Raw genomic sequence first — 17,235 nt, 5'->3', positions numbered from 1 at the left:
TGGAGTCAAAATTTGAATAAAAAGGATGTTTTGCGCCCATATATAATAAGAAATAGTCAATTTGATTCATAATACAGAGAGATGTTTAGCAAATAATACTTAAATATAGATTTATAACTTGCAAAAATATATCCGTTGATGTACGCCGTCATCGACGCCCTTCACCGACTTTAACCAATTTTATCTGTCAATCAAAACTTGTCAATCAAAACTTGTCAATCAAAGTTCGAAAGACTGACTTGAGCAAGAGCGCAGCGTTCACAATCCTCTCAAAATCGCCAAAGACAAAGTCGGTCATACAGAAGTACCAGCTGATGTGCCTGTCATTCAAACATTCCCATAATGAAAGATAGACTCAAAGTTGGTAGTAGAGTCAGCTGTGTTATAGAAGGCATATTCCCAAACTTTATACACCTATCTTTTCGGTCAGCAGGTGTCGTCTATCGAGGTGTCCTGTTAAATGAAACTTGCTCAACTGTGAAAAGGTGAGAGCAACGTTTGACAATTCTTGATAAATCAGGACAAAATCATCACCCATTTTATTGGCTAAGAAAGGTTTCATCTCACTTGGGAATAAATTCAAGTCATATTAGTCTTTTAAAGTAAGTTTTTCGGATACAAAAAAATTCACCATCAGATTTCTCCCAAATTGATTTTGGTGAGAACTAATTTTTGTTAATTTGAAAAAAATTCTCAACAAAATGTGTATGTTTGCAGTCTGCCTATAATTTTCAAGAAAAAATGAGCCAATTTACACTACTTGCCATTTTCTAAAATTGGTTCTTTCCAAAAATAAAAGACATTGCTGCATGTCAAAATACCTCCAAGTGGATCAATTTTTGTGAGGATTATATTTCCCAAGTTTTGCAAGTAATTTTTCCAAAAATTTATGAAATTTAATGCTCTCAAAAATTTTAAGAACCAGTATTTTTGCCAAAACCCTTACGAAAATGTTGAAAAGGGGGCGATTTGCAAAAATGAGTCCTGCAAAAATTTAATTATTTTTGAATAAAATGGTCTTGCGAAAATACCTGCTTGCAAAAATTTATCCACTTAAGGTACCTTAAGGGAAGAAATTATTGCAAAATTTAATTTTTCGGTTGAGAGGATTCTTTATGCTAAAAAGACCAATTTTATAGGTTATTTTTTAAATCTTGAGAATATTTGTTCTTCGCGGAATTTAATTTCAAGAATTTGTCAAAAAGCCAGGAAATTAAATTTGGTGAAAATTTGTTCTGAAGAAATTTTTTCCCTTTTGGTAAGTTCTCACTAAATTTAGAATTCTAATGGTTTAGTACTCCTCTCACCAGAAAGTACCTGGTTACAGTATAGTTAAGTAATTAATTGTATATACAGTAATTATGATTTTAATAAATTGTTAATCATTTTTATCCAATTTTTTTATTTTGATGAAAATGATTACTTTAATTGTAGAAAGCGAGACTTATTTTAGCGTATATTAGCGAGTCAGGAAAATCTTGATTTTTTTTTTATTTATTTTAGCGAATCACGATTTCAAAAAATTTTGCGTGGATAAATTTTAGCGAATACTCGTATTACATTACTGATTGCTTTCGTTTTCTAGCATTTCTTTGCACTGAAACCCTTCCTATTGATAAAAATGTATCAGGGCAATACAACCAGAAATTTTGCGCGGATAAATTTTAGCGATCTGGTGATTCGGCGTGTTTTAGCGAGATTTATTTTAGCGAAAATAGGTAAAACTCGCCAAAACGTTAAAATTAGTCTCGCTAAAATTTCTACGATTAAAGTAAATCTTTATTTTTATATGTATAGAACTACTCAAGTCATTTTCAGTTATGTAATTGAGGTCCACAACGGCACCTCTTGTAACACTGTTACAACACAATATTGTTCTCATGAAGAGCACTAAAACGCACAAAAATAGCCCTAAAACTATTGCATCAAGCCTCATATTTTCATAGACCAAAAGTCTTTACACCAAACCCCAAAATGGAAAAAATGAAAGGAAAAAAGTCCCATATCATAAAATATGTTAACTGCTGGGGCCTTGTAATTGACACAACAGAAATAAACACAAATTGTTTTGCTGTTTTCATCCATACATCCATACGTAATTAATCAAACAGTTTGATTACCGAACTAATCGCACTTTGTCAAACTTAATCGACTGACAAAAGTTCAATTACTGTAGATTATTTAATTGAACTATTCAACACTTGCACAAATTGTGAGTATTTGATCGAGTTCGACAAAACGTATTAAGTTTGAAAATGTTTGACAACAAGAAAAAATGTTTGACAAATTTGACAAAAGACTCCGTTCAACAAAGTTTGACGACAAAAAAAGTTTGACAATGTTCGTTAGTACAACAAATTTGTCGAAAGTTCCGTTCCACAAAGTTCTACCACAAGAAATAATATGTTCAATAGCTTTGACAGAAGTTCCACTAAAGTTCGAAATCAAGAAATGGCAAATTGGAAGGAAATCCGTGCTTTGTTTTTTTACTCTCCGAAGCATTTTCGTTGAGTTCTATAAATAAATGTACAATTAATGTTTCTATGATGTGATATAAGTGAAAATAACTAAAATCATTAAGTAACAAACAAATTTTGAAAAATACGTAATCTTATTTGAAAGATCAATCAAAACTCCCATCATCTATCTTTGTGCCCGCTCACAGAGGCCTGGAAGGGTTTCTAAAATTATTGTTTGATTATAAACTCGACAAATTTTGATTAAGTATGATTAAATCAAACAACTCGAACTACCGGGTGCGCCACAAAAAAGTTTCTCTCTTTAAAACTAATTTTCTTGAAATCTAAAAACTTTAAAAGAACCATTCCTATTTCATTGAAAAGAAGAAAGATAAACTTAAAATTTGATGGGTCATTTATTAAATTCGATTCATTAAATCAAAAGTTATGCTCAATTGAATAAAAAAGTTAATTTCAGAATGTGCTCGAAAACGTTTGAAATCGACCTATCAAATTTTTACTTTAAATTGGCAATCGCAATAGCCTTTACATGATTAAGAGCATTTTTCAGTAACTAAACACATAAATTTTGAAACTGAAGGGTCAAAAGGGTTTAAAATCTTCATCAAAATCAATTTAATTTAAATTTACCGAAATTTTTCTCAGATTTTTGGTTCTAGACTGGATAAAGTCTATGTAAGGCTGGATCTACCTCGAAACCCATATTTGATGTATTTTTATGAATTTTACCAGATTTGTTGGCCTTTTTCGAAGAATTTTCTTCCTTTCATTGAAATTCAACCTTCCTTTAAATAAGAAGAGGTCATTTAGACAGCTAATTATCATTTTTAATGACTGAAACGAAAATACTGATGTATCATGTAATTATGCTTCTGTTTAATTTGATAGGTCGGTTTTTAACGTTTTTGAGCACTTTCCGAAAGTAATTCTTTTATTCAATTGAGCATAACTTTTGATCTAATGAATCGAATTTAATAAATGACCCATCAAATTTTAAGTTTATCTTTCTTCTTTCCAATGAAATAGGAATGGTTCTTTTAAAAATTTTAGATTTCAAGAAAATAAGTTTTAAAGAGAGAAACTTTTTTGTGGCGCACCCGGTATTAAAGTCTTTTTTATAAGAAAGTTTGATTAAGTTTGATTTTTTTAATCAAACTCATCTTTTGAATAATTTGTGAGTATTTGATTAAAGTTTGACACCGAATTTAGTCGAACATTTAATCGGAAATAAAGTTCGATTGAGTTTGACAAAGTTCGATTAAAAATACAGTTAGTTCGATTGGTTCAATTAATTTTGTCTGGATACATAAATGGATTTAAAGAAGTTTCAATAAGAAGTTTTTGTCATAGTAAATGCTGGTAAATGTATAGATTTTTTATAATACTCAAGGCCTACAAACTTTTGTTAGCAGAAACTTTTACAAAGTAGAAAATTGTAAACTTTACAGCATTAATTATCTAGCAGATTTAAAAGGGAAAATATATTTTTGGTTTGGATGGATCTTAGGGATGGAAATATTAAAATTTTCAAATAAAAAATGGTTAAAATAAGTCACCCTAGCTTTTTAGATTCTATCAAGAAGGCGTAAAATGCTACAGACACTTCTTTATAATTTGCTTTTCAGCTTTAGAGTTTTTTATGATCTGAAATAATTATCTAGGACCATAAACCTTTATGAATCAGACTGAGATTTCCAATATACAGTATTTCAATTTATTAAAAGTAAAAAAAAAATACTTTTATAACGTAGTCTTCTAAAAAAACAGCCATTTTTTTTTAGAATCTTCCTTACAATCTAGTTTTTCTATTTATTAAAAGTAGATTGCTGACAGGTCGAAAGGAATTTCGGCATGTCTGATCCTTTCTTTTCGATAATAACATCAAAGCGGATTAATTTTTTTATCGTTTCTTTCTTTCCTTTTTCTTTCTTATCAGTTCACGCTTTCCCCAGCCACTCTCAAGGTGTTGTGTGCTCAAGTGGTTAGATCGTCTGTCTCATATGAATGGGGCTCCGAGTTGGATTCTGATGGGTAACCAATTTTTCAATTCTTCAATTTTCTTTCTTTTATAATGAAGGTCAATCAAACAAGTAACTAGCATATATTACCTCCGCTCTCTGTCTAAGGTTTAGATAAGCTATGATAGCATCTGCATAGGGTTCGAATTATAAATTTAAGGAGCTTCGCTATTTTTTTAGCAAAGCAAGGTAAAAAAAGGAGCGTCACAGGCGAAATCTTTTCACTTTTGGCGAAGCATTTTTTGTATTTTGCAATGTTTGGAAGAAAATGCGAAAGTATCTTCAATGCATTTCTCGAGAAAAGCAAAGTAAGACTTGAAATGAGTGGTAGACAAAGCAAAGTATTCTGAAGTTTGGAAGTAGCAAGTAGATAAAGCAATAGATAAACGAGTGAATAAAGTAGCGAAGTAACAAGTAGATAAAGCAATAGATAAACGAATGAAGAAAAATGTGAGGTAGCGAGTAGAAAAAGCAAGATATAGACAAATGAAGAAAGTCGCAAAGTAAAGAGTAGATAAAGTAATAGATAAACGAATGAAGAAAAATGTGAGGTAGCGACTTGATAAAGCAATAGATAAATGAATGAAGAAAATTGCGAAGTAACTAGTAGATAAAGCAATAGATAAACGAATGAAGAAAGTTATGAGGCAGCAATTTTGATAAAGTAATAGATAAACAAATGTGTTGGTTAACGAAATAGGTGTTGTCTTATAATTTTTTTACTTCGTATTTTTGAGCTAGGAAATCTTTTTTGGTTGCTAAATCTAAAATTCACTTCACATTTTGCAAAGTGCAAAGCTATAATTCGAACCCTGAGTTGTTTACGTCTGAGCTTTTACTTCTGTATCAAATATATAAAATTTCAGGTCTTTTTTACAAAAAACGTAGTCGTCTAAGATAAACAATAATTGATTGATTGATTAAATATCGATTAAAAATTATAAAACGATGAATAATTGGCATTGTGAGCACAATTGTATCAACTAGTTATCAGTTATCAATTATATTGATTAAATTCTTTCATCGATATTATGAATTAAAAATTGATAGGGTCAAGGTATCGATTAGATCAATATTAAAAGCAATTGATCAATTAATCGATTTCATCAGGTTACATCTGGAAAAACATTTCAAAAAAAATTTTGTTTCCAGCAAAAGTTTTATAGTTCTATTCAAAACATCACAGACATCATGTGCTATGATAAAAGTAAAATCAGATTAAAGAAATTATTGATCAAATTTACCTTAAAGGGATAATCAGATGGTTTGTAATATTTGGCATGTGGGATCTTTCTATTGTCCTGAGCAAAATCTCAAAATATTCAAAATCTCAAAATATTTTTGCCTACCTTAAGGGAAGAAATTTTTGCGAGAAGAAATTTTTGCGGAATTTAATTTAGCGAATCAGAGTTTCAAAATGGCAAATTTCGCGGAATTTAATTTCGCGAATGAGCCGATTTCAAAAGTTTCACGGAATTTAATTTTGCGATTGAGAAATTTCTAAAGAATTTGTTTTACAGAGAAAATGTTTTTCATATTTTTCATCGATTTCATAACATATTTCAGTCACATTAAGAAACTTTAACAACAAAATAATAACATCAAATATGAATGTTTCCATGATAAGTCACGATTAAACTTCATCGCCTTCTTCTTTCTCCAAAAAATCAAATTTTGCGAAATTTAATTTCGCGATTTTGCCATTTTGGTGTGTTTCGTGGAATTTAATTTCGTGAATTACGCCCAAATTCGCAAAATTAAATTGCGCAAAAATTTCTTCTCACGAAGATTTCTTCTTGCGAAAATTTCTTCCCTTAAGGTAGTAACTATTTTCCAAAGTCAAGATATTCAAGTTACAAGTTTTTGGTTTTTAGGATGAAAACAATAGAATTTCAATGTAAGAACCGTGTAAGAACCCATTTGCATTTTTTTATCAAAATCAATATTTTAAATTTTTTGTGTGGACTTATTTTTTGAATTGACTTATACTGAAGATTTTGCATGGATTTATTTTCGCCAAATGGGGCTTCCATATGAAATTTAGAGATTTTGAAATCAGAAATATTGGTAGCATGTTGGTTACCTTTCTGCTATTTACCTTTTTAAAAATTAAAGTTTGTCAAAAGATTTAGGCTACGTAATATCTTCCTTTTTTTCTAGCTCAAGATTCAAGTATTCACAAAAAAAATAGTGCAGATATTCACACATTCACATGCATTGAGTGCGAGTAGGCCTCCACAGTATTTTATATTTCTCAATGTTTTGTGCGCTTCTATTGTCTTGTTTTATGTATTGTCTTTGTCTTGTCTTGTCTCTTGTGAATTTGTATTGTGACGTCACTTAATTGGATTTTGTAGGCGTTTTAAAATGTTATTTCTCTGAATGTCGTTTATTGAACTGTTGTATGTTGTTTTGAGTGCTGTGAGGGTGAAGTGAAAGAACTTTAGTATTTTAGTAAGTATTTTCTATGTTTGTGTACATGCTTAGTTCTTTGTTGGGCTTGCGTCTTTTGTGTGTTTTCCAGTGCTTCGTTTTCAGTGTGCTTCGTCTAGGTTTTGTTTGGGGGTTTGCGTCTTTTCTGTTTGCCAGCCTTTCGTTTCTTTTGGGTCTAACTTAGGATATTTTCAGTTTCTTGTAACTAGTTTATGGCAAGTTTTCTAACTTCTAATTTTGTGCATTTGTTTTAGCGTCCCTGAAATATATGGTCAGAATATACTCATCGGGGTCAGTGATATATTTCTCGCTACTGCGTTAGCAGTAACAGTAGCCTGAGATCAGATTGTGATTGTTTTCTGTCCACCAGGCTAGAGCTCTTAAGAGATGGTTAAAAAACAGTCTGATGTATATGCAATGTCATTTTCTTGAGGTCCATGCATCGCCAATAGTGGACATAGGAACGACAACAAATTTTGGCGGGGATTAAATTTGGCGAATTTGGCAAATTTTGACAAAAATTGGAAATATCTTGAAAATATGATGTTTCAATGAATTTCAGAAATGGAAATATCATGAAATATGATATTTCCACAACTTTGGAAATATAGAACAGTCATATTTCCATATCTACCAAAGTATATGGAATTATCATATTTTCAAGATATTTCCATGATTGGAAATCTCTTATTTCGCCCTGTGTTATGAACAGTAAACTTAGAATTTGTGTCTATTGTCATGCTTTGCATAATCGTGTAATAAAAGGTCTTTGATGTTTCTAATTTTGCATTTTTTAACACATTTTTCTGTATCGATTTCTTCTTGAAAAAATGCAATAAGCCTAAAGGTTAGTTTGAATTTACGTTTGCAGAAGGTTTGCATTTATACGTCTCAAGAAAGCAAAAAAAGTTTTCTTTTAAATAATAGAGGTTAATAGCACAAAATGAAATATTTTTTCTGAGACACTAATGAAGGCAGGTGGGTTTATCTAACCTGTTAACAGCTGGTCATAATTTTCTTACAAGCAGGGTAAACCTCGGAAGGCCCTTGAAAATTAACTATCTGAGGAAAATAGCCCTCCAGCAGATAATTCTACGACAAGAATCTTGTTGTGCGCCGGAAGTTCAAAAGTTTAAATTTTCCTGATACTCGCCCTATTTTTTAACACAAATTTGTTACTGATATTTTGTGATAACCTATCGTCTAAGATCAGTTTCTTCCTGTTTATTATATATTGTGTAAAGTTTTTCATAAATTTTTGAGTGAATTTCACGTTTGCGAAAAAACCAAGTATTGTTTTGAGAATGATGTATTGATGACAATACTTTGTGTAGTCCAGGGAAAAAAGATAAAAAATAAAATACTCAAAAAACTCATTATCACTAGAATTAAGGATGATATAAACAAGAAGTGATTCTTTTCAATCAATAAATTCAATTTTCAAGGTAACTTTAATGGGTTTTTGAAAACTATGACGACTTTTATTTTGGACAAATACTGCTCTGCTGTTTTTTGGACACATACACGAGTTTAATATTCTCCATTTTCTAAGGAAATTAGACCTATCACACTATTACAAGCGTTGAACTGAGAGAGTGAAGTGAATGAGATTTCATGTTTCCATTCCTAGTCTGTCTCAAAGCAATTCATGAAAATTTTGTTTTTTCTTTAGTATCTATTTGTCTATTTTCCAATAATATATAGAATATCTTTATACAATATCTTATACAATGGTACAATCAAAATCAAATGGACCTTTTCCCAAAAAGTACATATGTTAGATTTGTCAGATTTGTGAGGGGGTAGAAAACACATTGTTCGTTCTTTTGATAGATTATTGGCATTTTCCTATTATAAAGTCTAACCAATCATAAATAAATATACAAGCGTTGTTGAGCGTTGTAAAACGTTGCATAACGACTAAAATCAAGAAAGTGATAAATAAACTTAGCCCAATTAATAAGTTGTGAAAATATTTCATTGTAAGATGGAACAATACTATAATGACAATATTATAATGTATTTAAATTTTTCTTTATTTTTTAGGGTCATCCCAAACAACTATTACAAGGAGAAGAAAGTGTTGGAACCGGAAGTCACGCAATCACTATACGATGCTGTCAACACGCGTGATCTAGATACCAAATCCAAAGGTTTACGTAGCAAGAAACTCAAACCAACTTATATCGTGCTCGACGATTATATATACAAGTCCGATAATGATCCACCTCCCATTGAACATAAACCAAAGAAAAATGACGGATCTGAATCATCATCGCCAAAAGATTCGAAAGATTCTGTTGGTAAATCACCTATTGATTCTCTATTTGGTTTAGTGGAGAGTCTGGATTCTAGTATTGGACGACCAGTTATTGAAAGACAAGACGAATCAATAGACGATCCTACCACAAAGCAAGATGTAAGGAAACGCACCAAATCGACTGCTGAAGATGAGACAGCAAATAAAAATGAGAAATCTTCTTCTAAAACTATTGAGAAACAACCGTCTAAAAGCGCTGTAAAATCATCTAATAAGGCTCCATCAGAAAAGCAAGCAACGCCATCAAGTAAACAGTCAACGTCATCAAAATCGCTGAAACCTCCACTCGTTAAAGAAACTTCACCGCAAGATAGTGACAGCAGTGATTCGATTATCAAGATTCCCTTAGCTGGTCATAAAATTCAAGACATTGATCTCAAAAATTCCGTAGAAACTCTTGGTTTATCTTCACCGAGATCGCCAGTTAAATCACCGGACCTGAATACGACCACGGATGGTTTAAAGGATATATCCACACCTTCGCCTGCTAAGAAATTAAAGAAAGATAGCCTATCCTCATCAACGGACGCCAAAGTAACGCCGGATGAGAAGAGACGACGTAAAGGCAAGAAACTAGTCTATAACCCAAAACAAAGGAATCGTAAATTGAAATTGAGCAGAGAGACCAATAAGATTCAGTTAACTCCTGAGGAGATTATAAAAGAAGGCGCGTTACCTATTGTTAAAATTGAAAAGAAAAAAGTTCAACGGAAACCTGCCGGTCAGAAACGTATCGATCCCATTGCGCTTGCTTTAAAGAACATCAAAAATCGCGAAAAGACGCGACGTCGGCAACGAATGGGAATCGCGACACGGCGTGCATTGTCAACGTCACCGAACGATCTATTACGGAAAGCTGAACGTAAGGGCTTAAAGAAGAAGAAAAAGAGAGTGAAAACAACGGAAGAAAAACGAGAAGAAGAACGTCTGAGACGCGAAGAAGAAGCCAAAGAAGAAGCAATGAAACTTGAAAAAGCAAAACAAAAGGAATTGAAACAACAGAAACGTCTTAGCGAACGTTCCGTCACAAGAAGCGTAGCGGCCTCCCAAGAAGACGGCGTTTCAACGCGAAACCGCAAATACACACTTGGTGAGAAAACAGCAGCAAAGATTGTCAAAAAGTCAAGGAATATTCAATCACAACGCATTTCAGCTGAGAGTAGAAAGAAAATGACACTACCCTTAACAGTAACTAGTAGCATGAATTTATCACCGATCGTCAAAATTGTAGATCATGGGTCGCCTCCAAGGAATCAAACAATTGCCGTTTCTACAACGAATACAAAATCATCTTCAACAATAACAAAACCGCCTTCGAAAAACACGAGTAATACTAACGAGATTGATTTGACGTGTCACGAACAGATCGTATCTCCGGAGACTTTTAATTCGTTCCCCGTACAACCTAAAAAGAACCGTCGTAAGCCATTACACGTTTTCAAGTCGTTACCGAATCCGGCGACGACAGATCCAGCTACGGACGGTATATACACGGAATATAAAGACATTAATCAAATTGAAAAGACCGTTTCTACTCAAGAAACTCCCGTTACTACGAATACAACGACGTCTCTGTCTACCGCTACGACCACAATTTCAACAACTTCAACTTCGACAATAGCCACATCCACGTCTGAATCAGAATTATTTGGAAAACCCTATAAAATCACGATATCACGAATGAACAGACCCACATTGATTCCTAGACGTTACCTACATTCAGACAGCTTAGCACCAGCTTATCAAACACTTGTCCAGCAACCCATCGTCAATAAACCGTCCCCATTCAAACAACTCCGAAAATCAACAGTCAATATTGTCGCTCGTCGGCAAAACACAGAAAGCGACAATGCGTCAACGTCATCGACGGTGACGTCACCAACGATTGATGACGTCCCGTCAAACGGCAAAGATAACGAGAACGAAGAAAACAATAAAGACTTCGAAAACGAAGACGGCGAAAAACGTGACCATGTTAATAAAAAAAGTGGGAAACCGAAAAAACGTAAAAAGCAAGCTATGTTCGATTTTCACGATACATTAAAACCTATATCACGCTCTAATGAGGATATAAGAATCGGTGATATTATTTGGGGTAAAGTCATGGGATACGGCTGGTGGCCTGGGAAAGTCGTGTCTAAGTTCTATGATGGATCAGAGTCTACTATTCGACGTGTTTTCTGTACATGGTTGGGCTCTAATACAAATTCCACAATGAATATTCGTGATTTGGAATTGTTTTTACCGAATTTTGAAAAACGTTTCGATGTGAAGAAAAATTCTAATTCGTACACCAAAGCGGTTGTGGAAGCGCAACATTCTTGCCGTACGAAATATGGCTTGAAATAAGAAATTACTCTGTATTACTTTGTTGTTCAATTGTTAAATGATATTTTTGGTTCGGGCTTTCTTTTTTCTAATTTGAGCTCTCGATCTTAAAACGAAAATCTAGTGTATATAATATTAAGGATTATAAAATTTGGAATAGTTTTTTCTACTATGGTATGTTAGAGCAACGACCTAATAAAATAGATAGACCAGTATCCTTTTGAAATGATCCGCGTAAGAATGATAAAAAAATTAATGATTTTTTGCATCATTAAAACGTCATTCCGCGTGCAAAAGCATTTTTTTAAGATTAGCTATTGGTTGATATTGATCACATGACCTAAATTTTGTGAAGATGTTCTTAATTTCAAGTCAAACTTTTAGGCTTAAAAATTAGTAAACATTGTTAGAATTATAACATTTGTATTTGGATAGTTTTTGTGTTTTCTATCTTAAGAACGCACCATGAACTCACGTTTATTTTCTTAGTTAGAGTCTTTCAAAAATGTTTGTGTTCTTAAAGAAAATGCGCTGAAAAGTGCAACAGTGTTGTCGAAAAATATTGAAAAATATCTTGTGAGAAAGATGATTAAAAATACAATCTCACGTAAGCAAAAAACATCGAAAATTATGTTTATGTTCAGTAGAAATTCGATATAATTGATTTTACACCATTTAGAGATGCTTGTAAAAAGTCTAATTTCTTTGTAATTTGACTTATGCGGACGGTGGAAAGACGGCAAGATGAAAGAATACAAAATGAATAGAAAACAAAAGATTTTTAAGAGCCATTGTATGAAGTTCTTGGTCTATCTATTTTATTAAGTCGTTGGTTAGAGACTTAGTTTGGCTTCTTAGGGTGTTTTTGGCTAATGTTTTCTTTTGAGGTAGTATACATAAAGGAGTAAATGTTTGTCAACTTAAATTTTAAGGCTTGCTTAGACAACTTTGTCGAGGAAGGCATGTTTTTGGACTATCAATCACTTATGTGTGTAGGTCTCGATGTGTTACTTACTAGTTGTAACCTATTTATTTCCAAACTTGAAAAAAGTTCATTGAATCCGATTTTGTAGGTCCCAGTTCCAATTATCCTTTTCCTCGATTAGTTTTTTTTTATTTCAAAAGCATTGTTTTTTGTATATAATTTATTTTATTTTCGCGAAATCTTATAACAGAGTGTACAATTTTATACATTTTGTAAGTTTATTCTAGTTTTCCGTCCCTTTTTTGTTACTACTCAATTTCTGTTTCTTTTAAAAGGTTACTCAGGTGGGTTTGAAATCATTATTATGGTCTTTTGTTCGGTTGACTGAGTGTGAATTTAGTTTAATCCCTAAAAAAAATATGTACTTTAAAAGATAGTTACAAAGGTATGTCCAAAAAAATCCTCATAGGTTATGCCATTTTTTCTGATCTAACTTCGTAGACTTTTTTATCGTGGCGCGACTTGTTATACGGAAATATTTGGATAGAGAGGACGTTGGTTTTCCACCGGTTTCGGAATTGTTAACTTGAACAGTTTTAAACATCTTTAATTTTCCAAGAACCTTTCTTTTCCCTATCAACCCCTAAATCACAAGATGTCAAGTAAAAATAATTTAAGACGTTGAATGGGCTCTTCCAGAAGTCTCTTCTTTGGAAATTTACCACCCCCCCCCCGGATATTGTGACTTTTGACCCCCGGACAGCTGTTTAACCCCCCGGACAAGCATCAGTTGTTTGATCCCCTGGACATCCAAAATCACCCTCAAACAGAACAAAGCTACCCAAAAATAGAGCAAGTTTAACGCCTGGAAAAGGCAAATTTTGTAGATTTTTTACTATCCCCCCCCCCGGACACTATATCCTCCAACCCCTATGAACGAACATTTTCTGGAAGAGCCCAATGAACCGATACGATTATAGACATTTAACGTAAACGAAAGATTCCTCCGGTAAACTTGATCCCAATCTCTTTGTTAACCTCTTTTAAATCTACCACGGACTGTTTTGCCTTCCTGATCTTCTTTTTCTCTCTTTTAGAGAAAACATTTGAAAATATTAATAAATGACTGTGATTGAATCTTACAAACAATAAAATTAGAAGAAAAACATCATGATGTGACTGGCCATCATTTAACCACGACGGAAAAGAAGACGTCAAATCACCAAACTGCATACGAAAATTATTCTTCATCTATAAAGAATGTTGTATATTCGGTGAGAAACGTTCGTCTTTTCTTTTATTAGCTATCTGCCCCAGATATTCCTTTCACATCTGGAACACATGTTTTCTTAAACATAACGCTTATAAGCATACAAAGATTGGGATTTTGGGCTTGGAAACAATAGTCAGTTTTCATACAGTTCCCCTCTAAAATAAAATGAAAATAGACTAGAATAGAATCAAGAAAGATTAGGGCAATGGAAGAAGTTTCTAAAAATTCACCTTGGTAAGATGAGCTTTTTTAAATTTTGAGCGCTTTTAAGGGTTAAAAATAAAGTGAAATTGTCTCTAAAATAGTTTATGTTCGAAGCATTTTTTCAATCAAAATATTTTTGTTGCTCTTACAACATAGACAAAGGTTGATATGGCTTGTACTAAGCGACCATTTTTTTGTTTACATTTCCTTGTCAATTTAGTTGTTTTAAGTTTACTTGTATGGGAAATGACGAAATTTTATGTCAGGGAAATTCAATTGACCTCACTGAGGGACCACTTACATATCGATGTTTCCCACGACTAACGTTAAATTTACGCGAGGGGTGGGGGTGTCAGAGGTAATGACGCTATGATAATCGATCAAAACATCGATTCTCGGAGTTGATTGAATTTTAATTTTTCTAACAAGCCAGATAGTTTTTGATTTTGTAAACTCCTCTCGTTCTACACATAGTTTTATCGTCTGTTTTTCTATGTCGGAGTCTTGGACTAAGCGTCATTTTGATGTTAGTCTTGGGAGAAATCGATATATGGGTGTTCCCTAAATACAACGATTTTTTTTCGCTAAAGACACACCCCTGTTTAAGTGACCATGTGACAGGTGACAGGTGACAGGTGACGTACGTTAGAAATAAAATGTTTAACCCTATCAATCCCAAGGCAACGCATGGCAGTCCCCAGAGGGCCCTTTCTTTGACGGCCTATATCTCCAGAACGAAGAAAATTCCAAACCTTTTGAAGAAAATAGGCTGGTTTTGAGTCACTCCTTTCCATTCAGTGTTGTCATGTTAAAGCTAGAAGCCGATTTGAAAATTCTTAATTTTTTTTCAAAAGTTGCAAAGCTTTGGGGCTGTAAGGGTTAGAAATCAATAAGCTTTACAGCCTAATAGGATATTCTAAACATTAATTTGTCTTTTTCAGTTAGAATAAGACGTGGGTCTGTGACACGGGTATGGAATAGATTGAGCATTCTAACTTCCATGTAAATTTAAACGTTTTTTTGACCTACCTCCGGGTACCGTAAAATAAAGCACCAGGAGCCTCTGGTCTAACCACAGCCATGTTTAAATCACTTGTTGAAGATGAACTCTGTTTCGAATATCTCGTTATGAATCTCGTCGATATATGGGAAAAGAACATTTATCCCTCTCAATGGGACCTGGGTAAACTTGTGATCCTACCCAAAAAAGGAGACCTCTCAAAACCAGGAAATTATAGGGGTATAATGCTCCTTGAAACCGCGTATAAAGTCTTAGCAATATTGATACACAGCAGATTACAACCATTTATAGAAAGTCTTGACCACGAATCACAATGTGGTTTTCGAAAAGGTAGAGGATGCATGGATGCCGCTTTCTCTGTCAAACTTGCCCTTAAAAAACGTAGAGAACATAACCTTGAAACTTGGGTACTTTTTCTCGACCTCGTTAAAGCGTTCGACAGAGTACCAAGGTCGTTATTATGGGAAGTATTGTCAAAATTTGGACTACCAGAGAAATTGATCTCAATCTTGAAACTTTTACACAAAAACTTTGTAGTAAACTTTGTCGTTGAAACTGTTGATAATACTATGCCGTGTACCATTGATGTAAAGCAAGGCGACATTCTTGGGCCTGCCTTGTTTGTTATTTACATTGCCGCAATAATGCAAACCTGGAGGAAAATACATAGCCGGCCATTGTGTGTTTACCGCACCAAAGATGATTCTTTGTTAACAGGAAGGAGGTATAATACCAAGGGATCTGAGTTCCCTGTTGACGACTCTGAATACGCAGACGATACTGCCGTGCTCTTTGATAGTAGATCCGATGTTGAAACATACTCCCCGCTACTCATCACCCACTTCTTCAAATTTGGAATGGAAATCCATGTTGGTGATATCCGTTGCCCAGATAAGGCTTCAAAATCTGAAGTCCTGTTCGTCTCGAAACCTCCTAAATCATATAATGATCCCACAAGTTATGACAACACTGATCTTTCTCCAATTAAGTTGTCCACGTATGCGTACTTCCCCATTTGTGACAAGTTTTGCTACCTTGGCTGTTACATATCCAGGGACTGTAAAGATATAACCGATGTCACCAATCGCATCAAAAAGGCTGGCAACGCTTTTGGCGCTCTAAAAAAGTCAATCTTTTCTTCTCGCTCTATTACCGAAGAAGCTAAAAGCACTGTTTACAAGTCACTGATTCTTCCTATTCTAATCTATGGGGCAGAAACATGGTGCTTAACTGAATACCTGTTACGTCTACTACGCAACGTTCACCATTCTTGTTTACGTTCGATGTGTCGCATCAATCGCTCACATGTATTTTTATACAGAATAACAACCGATTCACTGTTTGAGAAGCTAAATATTGAGCCAATTGAGTATTATGTTTTCAATCGTCAATTGTCCTGGTTGGGCCATGTGGCACGTATGTCTTTCGATAGAACACCTCGGAAATTGTTGTCTTGTTGGGTGCACAATCGTCGTTTGAAAGGCTCCCCTGAGTTTACATATGGAAGAGGGGTGTATAAATCTCTTAAATGGTTCGATATTAATAGAGCATCTTGGTATAATTTGGTTTTTGATCGTGGTGTATGGAAAAAGTTGATAAATGTTTAATGTTGAAATGCTAGATTTTGTTATAGCTTTTACATCTTTGATAATAGTGTTGTTGTTTTTATTTGTCCCTAGCGTAGTGATTTCCTAAAATTTATATTTAACATATTTTTTTAGGCCAGTTCCTCTGATAGGATGGACCACTCTCTCTCTCCCTCCGGGTACCCCGGTGGAGGTCCTTTAAATTAACCCATGTCCGTTCGTCCGTCCGTTCGTCTGTTGGCAGCTTCTCTCGAGCTGTACTTTATATTTTTTTATGAAATTTTGCACAATGATGCAAAATGGCAATGCCCGAAATGTGATGGAGCCAGATTTTCGGAAATACAGCTCGAGAAATTCAAGAAATACTGTCTTTCCGGCGAAAATAGGTTGTTCCGGTGATTTTTGAATAGTTCCGGCTTCAAAAATCAATTTTATTGAAAATTGAAACATGCTTGATGGTGGGCATTGCTATTAATAATGTTTTTGAATGACCAATTATAAGGAAAAAGTCCAATGAAAATCCAGAAAAACGGTGATATCCGGCATATTTTCTCAAAAATCGGACTCGGCCATGTTTTGGGCATTGTTAATACGCATCTTTGAGCAAAAAATCAGAAAAAACTAATGATAAAATCTCGAGAAAGTGC

General features: G+C 33.8%; 1 protein-coding gene across 1 annotated transcript; it reads left to right on the top strand.

The window, feature by feature from the left end:
• The first annotated feature begins 193 nt into the window (after window positions 1–193).
• On the top strand, window positions 194–11,850 carry LOC136805276 (neurofilament heavy polypeptide-like). The gene is made up of 2 exons (XM_067061852.1): window positions 194–485; window positions 8,978–11,850. Exons 1-2 carry the CDS (start codon window positions 343–345, stop codon window positions 11,598–11,600), a joined length of 2,766 nt encoding a protein of 921 aa, XP_066917953.1. The 5' UTR covers window positions 194–342; the 3' UTR covers window positions 11,601–11,850.
• Window positions 11,851–17,235: the final 5,385 nt, after the last annotated feature.

Source organism: Clytia hemisphaerica, unplaced genomic scaffold, assembly GCF_902728285.1.
Source record: "Clytia hemisphaerica strain Z4C2 unplaced genomic scaffold, Clytia hemisphaerica genome assembly, whole genome shotgun sequence".
Lineage (NCBI taxonomy): Eukaryota > Metazoa > Cnidaria > Hydrozoa > Leptothecata > Clytiidae > Clytia > Clytia hemisphaerica.
This window is presented reverse-complemented; position numbering and strand designations above follow the sequence as displayed.

What these genes read in the sequence shown, in the direction of transcription:
- LOC136805276 (XM_067061852.1), top strand. Translation starts at nt 343, where the DNA reads ATGAAAGATAGACTCAAAGTTGGTAGTAGAGTCAGCTGTGTTATAGAA. An exon ending in ACTTGCTCAACTGTGAAAAG is followed by an intron (nt 486 to 8,977) that starts GTGAGAGCAACG and finishes TTTATTTTTTAG; the next exon opens with GGTCATCCCAAACAACTATT.